Here is a 10,187-nt window from a genome sequence, read left to right on the forward strand (position 1 = left end):
ACAGTTCCTGGAACTATTGGGGATTAAGGGCCTTACTCAAAGACTCAATGGGATTTGAACCAGCGATCTTCAGAGCACGAGCAGCACCCTAACCCACTGAAGGACACACTGCCTCAGCTGACCAGCAATCAGATGTAAATGCACATCCTGCTGGATTCCCAGGGCATAAAGACAGCCCAGTTGACTCACGTCGTCATTGCCGTCGGCGAGGTCCAGCGCAGTCTCGTCCTCCATGTTCTTCAGCATCCTGTCAGCCCCAGACTGGCAGAGGAGGGTCGCTATGGAGGCGTCTTGCCTCCCAACGGCCAGGTGCAGCGGGGTGCAGCCGTTGAACATGGCCGCATCCACATTGGCACCTTTACTCAGCAGCAAGGACACCAGTGTCATGTCATGCAGCTCCACAGCCAAGTGCAGGGGCGTCTTCCCGCTCGTCCCCTCCTGCAGGAAGTCAGGGAATGTGTCAGTGACCAGCAGAACACCAGGTAGGTCCCCGCATATATCAGGGGTTTCAACTCTATTAAACCTGGGACACCCCCCTCGAATAAAAATAGACACGGGGCGGTGGGGGTGCTCGTCTAAACTGGATGATATCAACATTTCGGGAATCTGCGTCAAATCTCAGCATAACTCCAACAACTGCCACTCCCCTGAGCCCCCCCCACCCCACGCTCGTGATGACTGGCGACGGAAGTATAATCATTTAAATCTTCATGCATATAACGTTAACGAGAAAAAGCCTCCTCCCAGGGCCTAGTAGAAAGTCAAAACTGAAAGGAGGCGGACTGCCTGCTCAGTTTCATTATGCAACAGAATCTCAGTATCTGTATGATCTTTCAGTCGTGTGAGCAGGGAAAAGAAAAAAAGACACACAGAGACAGGACCTCTCACCTGGACATTTAGGTCTGCACCCATGCTTATTAGGAATTTCATCAGACGACAGTTTCGACGCAGGGTCACCAAATGAAGGCACGTCAGACCTAAAACGAGAGAAAGGCGAGTCGCATGAGCCGTTTACTAAAAATGTTCCTGTACAACAAAGATACTCCCTCAAATATCTGCAGCTTAAGAACTCCGGGACTTTCCCTCTGGAAAAAAAAGGAGGTAGGCAATGCAGTGAACCCAAGGATTGTGTCAGATACAGTTTTTAATGTCAGCAGGAGCACTGTGCGATGTTCTGGGCCTTGGAGCCCGTCTGCAGCAGAAGATGCTGGAAATACACAGGAACACAGGAAAGGAAAAACAAACAATCCAGGTATCAGTTAACTCATTATTTTCACTCATTAACAATATGCCCTTGGCTTTAATTTTATGAAGAGGAAAAGGCATCTGAAAACAGAACAGAACCTTCATTTTTACGAGAAAAGTCAATCTAAACCCCTGCACCTGTATTCAGAAGTTCGGCCGTTTCAACTCGGTGCTCAGCAGTGCCCCTGTGTCTCAGTGGAACCCTTGAACATAGCGCATAATCCCCTGAAAGATGCTTCTAGGAATGGATGTCTCACTCTATGTTTTAGCCCCAAGTTTCACTCACCTCTTCGTGTGTGCGCCAGAAGACACAGAGACGGGACATTCAGACGTGCCTGTCCTCACACTCGCGCAAACGGCAAATAAAGCTTAACTTCTTGTCAATTGCAGACTCGTGGAATAACGTCACAGACCTTTTTCCCGCCGTGACAGCATGCAGAAGTTAAGGCTCACCTCTCCAGTTCTGCATCTTCAGCACCCTCTTGAGCTGATGGCCAGGCATCTCCGCAGCCATCGCCTGGGCACAGTCCTTCCGGCCGTGCTCACAAGCCAAGTGGACAGGGGTGTTACCATCCTGGTCCTGCACCTCCAGGCTGGCCTCCTTCTGAATCAGCCTCCGGACCACAGGTGGTAGGTTCAGGTAGGTAGCAAGGTGGAGGGGTGTCTGAGGCCGAGACCAAGCCGGCAAAATTAAATGGATGAAAGCAAGCCTCCGAGAACAGCTCAGAACAATGTACCACTCAATGTGACCGGAGCCCAAACCACATCACATTCATGATACATCCCGACACATCACTGTACTACATCTCCAGATCCTGCATGTGGCTGATAAGCAGCCTTTGTACACATTCAAGGCTTTGTTTATACTACCTGCTGTAATCTTTAGCTGTGTAGAAAAGTTGTTTAAATGACTCATCTAAAAATGCTTACTGCCCCTGTTCCACCTCCTCTACTCATTTCCTGCCACCCCATCAGGATTATCGAGAAGCAAGGTTAGCCTTCCTCAGCTGTTCTGTCATTCTGATCTCTGACATGACACCCCCACACCTTCACACTGCACCACTTGCTTAAATTCTAAAACTTTCCTTTCCATTGAAATTTGCCCCTATCCCACAACCCCTATCCCATGCTGAAGTCTGATTTCTGGGGTTATTCCCCCAATACACCATTCAGAAAATCCCTGTTCCCATCCCCACAGAAAGAGAAAATCCCCACTGGAAAATAGAGAAACAACGCAAAGTTCCCTCATAAATAATCACACGTACAACGATGACAAACATGCATTTGTTTTCCTCTTTGTACCACAAACATGCAAAACAAAAAGTACAGAAAAGGAACAAGGAGAAATTTACCTGGTATAAATTATTTTGAATGTCCAGTATCTCTTTCGGGAAAAGGTCTACCAATTTCTCAGCAAAGTCTAATTTCTCATGGATTATTGCTAGATGTAAGATTCTGCAGGGGGATAAGACAAAAAAAAGGAAGAAAAGAAAGAAAAAAAAGTTTTCGGTAAATATTGTTTCTCAGCCCAGCTTAAAAGTAATGACAAAAGCCAGACTAAGAATGATTGTTTAAACAAGCTGTTTAACAAATTATTAAAATGTTCAAGTATTTACAGTACAGGGCAACAGTCTGAACATGCCAAGCCGCCTACAGGAGGAGTGACGGCATCGCATCACATGACCTGGCCACCTGACCAACAGCCAGTAGAAACTGTTTTGGAGGGGTCTGACTGGGAGGGGAAACAGCCAATCAGTGCTCAGCATATATGCGGGACCTCCTACAGGGCAACTGGAAAACCATCCCAGGAGGCCACCTCATGAAACTGGCAAAGAGGAGACAGTAGGGTCAGCCAGTTCCTGGAGTGATTGGGGTTAACCCACTGGGGGCGCGTTCAAACTTTTGATCGATACTGCATTTTACAGTACGTGCCTGTCTGGACTGCGTCAGACTGGAGTAAATTTTTCCATCATCGCTAATAGTGTTACACGAATTACATAAATGTAAAATTCAGAAGAAGCCTCCTTACCAAGCAGTTAAGATATTGCACAACCAAGGAATTTACACAAGTACATCAGGTCTAGTCAGAAGTAAGGGCATTCAGTTAAAGGGCCGTTCCACATTTTTGAAAAGGAGGAAGTGAAAACACAATTACTGAAAAGGTCACTACGCAGAGGTGTGAAAAGTTATATATATAAATTGTTACTTAAAAAGTACTGAGTAATGGTATTTTATTTTTTATCAGAACACGGATATTATACTGATTTTATATACACATAGAACTTAAATTAAAATATCAAAGATTTAAAATGACGTTCTGCTTCTGGAGAATCAGCACGAGAAATGTCAAACGGGAGGCGTCAGGGCGGGTGCGTAGTGCAGTGGGTCTCTTACTAGAATTACTAACGGCAACTGAACATCAGTCATCCTGGATGAGCTCACACCCAAAACCATAACAAAAAACTCAACAATTCCCCCAACACCACCCAGATTTTCAAGTCATGAATTATGAAACACGGCAGACTATATGGCCACATTCATTCTCAAAACAAACATCTAAAAAGAGGCACATGAATGAAATTTGAATGACCTTAGAAAAACTACCTGGCACACTGACTGGATAATCCTGCGGAAAACTGAGAACCAAACATACACAGACATCCCTCAAAAGTAAAAGCCCCCCATTTCAGCTGTGCTGTAGCCTAAATATGAAAACTTTTTGGAGACTCTTGTGTTGCGATACAATGGTCTTTTCCATTAAAAGCAAAGCCTTTAAAATCACTGCAAGTGCAGTCAGACTGACTATAATTTTGATGTAAAATTTCCAATGGAAACCATGTCTTTCACAAGAAAGGGAAGTGCATGATCTCAGGAAGCATCAGACACACCTCATTGGACATTTGCCTTTATACTTTTGTCCGTCTCACTGCCAACATTATTAAATCTTTCAGGTCAAGACAGGCAGGAAACTGAGTATTTACAGTAAATGCGACCTTCTGACAGGACAGATTAATATGTACTTCAATGAACCAGTCTGTCAAAAAAAGGCACCAGTACTGGACTGGGATTAGAAATTGGCCGTGGACTTCTGCCCAGACAGACCCACCGGACACACATCCACCACAAGTCCTGCCGATTGGCAGAGGGTCTCCACGGTAACACTTCTGCAGCGCAGCCCGACAGATACTCATGCCAAATAGTAGAGGACACTCAGACTGAATTCTGAACAGAATATATTATACATTATGTCAAGCCTGAAAACAAACAGAGATTGTAAAGTTTAGATTCAGATTTATTATATAGGCCACTCAGATCAACTCCAACTGTAGAAAAAAAAAGTAATTTGCACCTTTTCCTTCACTGGGCTGTACCCTCAAGGGTACATGTACTTTTTAAGGTACAGAATTAGACAAATATTTTTCTACCACTGTGGGTACATTAATGCCGTTTACACCTTGGGGATGTTCCTCAGAGGCCATTCCTGTACTTTAAAAGATACATTTATCTACAGCTAAAGGTACTATTGGCAGAGTCCAGGGTCGAGACCCACTGGAGAGCCAAGGTACAAATTGGTACCTTATTTTCTGACAGTGTATAATCAGACAAATTTGATTTATACTTGTCTGACAAAATTTGAGCCACTTTAGTCAACTGTTGTTTTACTTATTAGAAAAGTAGTGAAGGTGGCCACTGTAAGCTACATGCTAGAGTGATATGATAAGTAGACAGACTATTGCTAGACTGTGACTTCCTTTCATTCACAAAGATGAATAACTCATCCAGGTTTGAACTCAGATAAACTTCATCATAAAACAAATCTACACTAAAAAGCCCTTTTAAAGGGGGAAGCCTTTCTAAAGACTTTCAGAACCTGTTAAGTACTACATTTCCCCCCTGTTCGGCTTCTTTACCGTCTCTTATTTAAGTGCGTAGTTTTTCAGAGATTCAGAACCAGCAGAAGGATAAAAATTCAGTTCTCTCAACCAACGACAAACGGAAGAGTTTGGATCTGCAGACTTCATATCAAGTCACGCTTAAGCACAAGACCACCAGATACTCCTATGTTTTTAGTAGCAGGTAAAAGTTAGGAAGAAATTCTTGTTAAAAGAGCATTTTACCGTTCCATTTCGGTACCGTTTCCAGTCTTCTACAGAGATACGTCTTGTGCACTTGACGTATAAATGCTCGTGTTAGTGATTTAGCAACAGTGGAAAATGGTTTTCAAAGACAGGGTATACTTCACTACTATAAAGTATGAATATAATGCAGACGGTAAATAATTTTTACTTAATACTACTCGCTCAAATGTGTATAGGAAAATACATTCCAATGTACCAAGTCTTTTCTTAGTCAAAGTATATGCTCTATATTTCTGCAGATAACGAAACACATATGAAAGCAGAATGTCCTCTCATCTGGAAATTGTGATTCATAAGTCAATCACATGTATTCGTGGAAACGGCCAGGAACTGAATATTGAGGGAAGCGCGCAAATAACGCAGAAAAGTACACGCATGTCCCGTCTAGTGAAAGGCAGTGAAGAAACGCTGCTTTCTTAGGACAAATGGGGGGGGGGGGGCAGAACCGACAAGAGAGAGTCGAAACAGTAGCAAGATACTGTCAGTAAGAATTCATTAACGCATGCAGATGATATACCAAATAGTGAAACTTACTGGTTATATGCTTATTTATTTGTAGTTCACTAGAGTGGTGAGGAAGACAGTAGGCCAGCTTGGCCCTGACCTGTGAAGGGGAATTTCCACGGTTGACTTTTGCACTTCTGCAATCTGACTTAAGCTAAACCACGAGAGGGGGGGGGGGGTCATGCCACTCACAGCAGCCTCTGATGGCGGCGGTAACAGTACGGTATTCTGTAATACCGTAATTTGAGTTTCGTTAAAAGTGATTTAAAGTTTGCACTGCTTGCTAAGTCGCATGCAAATCCCTGCAGCTGAAAGCCGAGCTGCAAACTCAAACCGAAAACAGCCCGATCGGTTTTCCGCGCGCCGCCGCGCCTCTGACGCCCGTCTCACCCCCTAGCGAGCTTCAGCCTACAAGCACGCGATTATGCCCTCTGATCTGTGTTCGGATCATGTATGCATTTAAGAGTAACGAGTATAATCCTTAACATCTACAATATACTCACTGTAGGAAATAAAACCCATTTTACGGCGAATATTAAAATACGCGACTATAGTCCAGTTTTACGAATCAAGTAACATGACACCAAAACCGTAAAGGGATCGCTGCAAACATTTCAGAATTATCGGGTCACAAGGAATATTGTATCGGTTTACTACGAGAACTGTATAAATGCTAGTCTCTCGGGTTGCAGTGTTTGAACAACATGCAGGTTCTAAACCCTCAAGGATTTTAATTGTTTTTAAAGTTTTTCGAGAAATAGGCTACCCAGTGACGATTATGGGGGCGAAGTTGTATTTAGCGTTAAAGGTCCTATTGACTCAGATTAACTTTCAGACATATATAGGAACAATAAATCTGGACAACTCGACACTGAATGCTGTCCTCCGCAAATTCATTTTATACCCTCCCCCCAAAATTTTATACTTTATTTTACGTACATGTCTGGCACACGCTGTTAAACCAATGGGATTAATAACCAAAGATGTGCGCGTTATTTATTTCACCACAAATTGGTAATGTGCGAATGGCTGGGGAAGGACACGTACGTATCTCCGTCGTCGGTGATGATGGCGAGGGGGCTGGTCTCTTCTTCGCCGCCCTCCGTGGTCTCCAGCACCTCTCCGCCCGGCTCTTCCGAAATGCTGTAACTCCGCATCATGCCGGTGAGGCTTTCCACCGACACCGACATCGAGGAGCTGTAAGCAGAGTCCAGACGGTCCTCCGGTACACTGTACAGCTTGTCCTTCATATCGGCGTCCTGCTCCGGGTTCGATCGCAGCGGCTGATCATCCTTATTGATGGATCGCAGCAGGTCGATACCCGAATCCATCCGGGCGTCTTCCTGCTGGTCCAGCTTGACCGCCTCGTCGTCGGTGCTCGCCATGCCGGCGTCTGGGTCAGCTTCGTGCTCTTCAACGTTAACTGCGGCCGCCTAGCCTGCTTTAATGCTGTCCACAGAAAGGATAGGTAAAATCACACCTGGAATACAGCTTTTCCTTCCTGAAACTAGTCTCTTGGGTCACTACCTTTCATGCCACCCAAAGCCTCTCTCTCTGCACTTACAAGCTACATTAAAATAAACTTACCCAGTTTGATGCCTGGGTTTTTTTTTTCCCCTTTTCCCTACTTTCACGTAGAAGGAGCCCCGACGACTGCATATGCTACACACCGATTAAGCCCCTCGGAAACAGACCGAGGGCACGGAGCCCCTGCCTAACATCCCGGCCCCGTCAGCCGCTGCATGCGTCTGAAAGCTACCGGACGCAGCCAACGACAGCCGCTGCCGGGGAATCCCCGAAGGGAGTGGCTTGCGGTCACATTACACGCCGAGCATATATCCGGAGTCTCCCTAGCTGTGCTGGATCGCTGGCGTCTTTTTCTCCATCGTGACGGTCCCACGCTGTGGGCCAAACAACTACATTTCCACCAAGAAGCCCCTGAAAATCCACCAACCGCTTTACGCTGGGAAGTTTAAAGTGTTACATGTATCAGTATCTCTTAATCGGCATCTCTGTACTACATCTAGCTCCTTTTTTTCGAAACAATACCTAGTGCAGTTCTCATCGCATTAAACGCATTGAACGGGGGAAAACAACACGCTTCCGCACTGGTGCGCACCTTCAGGGGGGCGCTGCGCATGCAAACTAATAAATATAAGACGATAACAATAGACTGGGACCAGAACTCAAAGCATTGGCAATAAAGAGTTTGGAAATATATGTACATCTTTAAACAAGTTTAAACTGACGTGGCCAGATTATCCACGTCAAGGAGGATACACTAATCTTGGACAGGATTTGCAGACTACCATTTCAATTAAAAGGACCTGGATTTCACTTAAGCACCGAATTCTTGCTGTGTGCTAATTTCGGCTCTTGCGTTGGTTATGCATGTCATTAATATTAATATGAAACTGTTGGATGAATCTCTCAATCAAGGAAACAAACCAATCAACGCACAAGAGCCAAACTAGGCCTATTTAGCCAAGCAGAAGTAGCTGGAGGTACCTTTCCTGGTTTATCTGGGTACATACGATCAAGTTTAAGAGCGCTAAATATATTTAAAGAAAAAACAGCAAACTATTAAATCATTCTGACACACACAATTTGATTTGAGTTAAAAACCAATTCATGTAGCAGTATCAAAGAGGCAAGCAGATTGTATAGGTAGAAAAAAAATCTTTTACTAATGTGACTTAAAAAACAAGTATTCACACCTTTATCTTTCTGCTGGCTTAGTCACAGGCTGAAAACCTCACACCTCACAGTCAGCTCGTGGCTTGGACGCTTATTAGATGGGCGGTTACCGCATAGAATGACGGGAAGGGGGGCAGCTCAGGCTTATCCAACCCCCTAATTCCATGCTGTACGATATAAAGCATGTTCTGGTTGTTTCCGCACGAAGTCTAAAAATATTACGTGATGGTATAGGGTAATGCCCTCATCTTGTGTACTGTGGACACACGTCTAACAAATGCTGCAGGATTACGAAGCACTGGAACACAGAAACTAGCAGGAATGCCCCGCCAAACCCCCCACACCGATACCGGTTACCCATATACACTTACGCACTTTGCCTTAGCTGCTATCTCCTCCGCCCCTGACATTCCCAGGATCACCAAATGGCAAGTGAGGTTGAGGACAGAGGCAGGGTTGTAAAACAGAGCAGCCCGCCAGATTAATAACCTGCGTATCCTGACCTGGAAATGGATGGATGGATGGATGATACTACTGTTCAATTTTTTGAATTGTAATGCAACAGTGTTTATTTATATTTGTTTAGCAGATGCTTTTATCCAAAGCAGCATACGGAAGGCTAGGAGTCCCCAAAGCGGAGAGACATCTGACATGTATTTTGGGTATTTTGCGCTGAAAGGTTTGAGTACGGAGTACGCATGCAGTAGAAGTTTATCCCGCAATTTGAGGTTAAGGGTCCCAAAGGTGAAGCTTCCTTGACAACCACGTCGTTTCAACTAACGATCATCTGATGACCACCGCAGCGTCCTAACCCAATGAGTAAAACGCCAGGAGTAAATAGAAAGTACCCGACGAGGATGGGATTCGAACCCACGCGTGCAGAGCACAATGGATTAGCAGTCCATCGCCATAACCACTCGGCCACCTCGTCCTGCTATAAATAAAGGACACCACACTAACAGACCATCGTTGGTGTATAAGAATACCATACAGATATACATACAACGAGTCTCTGCGTAGCTACTCATCCATCCATCCATCCATCCATTTTCCAAACCGCTTATCCTATTGGGTCGCGGGGGGTCCGGAGCCTATCCCGGAATCAATGGGCACGAGGCTGGGAACAACCCAGGATGGGGGGCCAGCCCATCGCAGGGCACACTCATGTAGCTACTCATGTGAAATCATTTTATCTTTAGGTATTATGGCCATCTAGTGGCCAAATATAAAAATCAAGTGTTTCCCCCCTGAGAAGAACAGCAGCATTGTGCCTGAAGTGGTTTACCTAGGCACTTATCTACTGATCTGGTAAACAAAAGGCACAGGAGGGAAAAATTAATAGAATTAACATCCGCTGGACTCATCAGGACTTTGGCGGACAAAGAGAATTATTGGGATTCTGGTCCATATCAGCGTAACTTGTAAGGAAAAAAAAATTCATTTCTCACATATTGCCACTAACCACCCGGTACATTTTTTTAAAATATGATTGTTAGACAGACGAGATGATAATTAAAGTGGCTAGCTTAAAAAGAATACGACTTTATAGTTATGTTTACAGGTTACATTATTTGATATATGTGAAAAAAAAATCAACAAATA

At 44.6% G+C, this 10,187-nt stretch overlaps 1 protein-coding gene and 1 non-coding gene across 3 annotated transcripts in view; both read right to left on the minus strand.

Moving 5' to 3' along the window:
• Positions 1-8,734, minus strand: part of nfkbie (nuclear factor of kappa light polypeptide gene enhancer in B-cells inhibitor, epsilon) — a 9,786-nt gene extending 1,052 nt beyond the window's left edge. Inside the window, exons 1-6 of one of the 2 annotated variants that reach the window (XM_048985954.1) lie at positions 8,606-8,734; positions 6,936-7,337; positions 2,598-2,700; positions 1,699-1,909; positions 889-977; positions 190-438 (exon numbers count right to left, since the gene is read on the minus strand). In XM_048985954.1, coding sequence (XP_048841911.1) covers positions 190-438; positions 889-977; positions 1,699-1,909; positions 2,598-2,700; positions 6,936-7,273 — 990 coding nt within the window. In that variant the 5' untranslated portion in view covers positions 7,274-7,337; positions 8,606-8,734. Of the gene's footprint in view, positions 1-189; positions 439-888; positions 978-1,698; positions 1,910-2,597; positions 2,701-6,935; positions 7,338-7,475; positions 7,671-8,605 lie in introns of those variants that run through there. The other variant, XM_048985953.1, reaches the window with a different exon arrangement.
• A 700-nt stretch (positions 8,735-9,434) lies between these two features.
• On the minus strand, positions 9,435-9,516 carry trnas-gcu (transfer RNA serine (anticodon GCU)). The gene has a single exon. It is a non-coding gene; the product is annotated as a tRNA-Ser (tRNA).
• Positions 9,517-10,187: the final 671 nt, after the last annotated feature.

The sequence above is a fragment of the Brienomyrus brachyistius genome, chromosome 19, assembly GCF_023856365.1.
Source record: "Brienomyrus brachyistius isolate T26 chromosome 19, BBRACH_0.4, whole genome shotgun sequence".
Taxonomy (NCBI): domain Eukaryota; kingdom Metazoa; phylum Chordata; class Actinopteri; order Osteoglossiformes; family Mormyridae; genus Brienomyrus; species Brienomyrus brachyistius.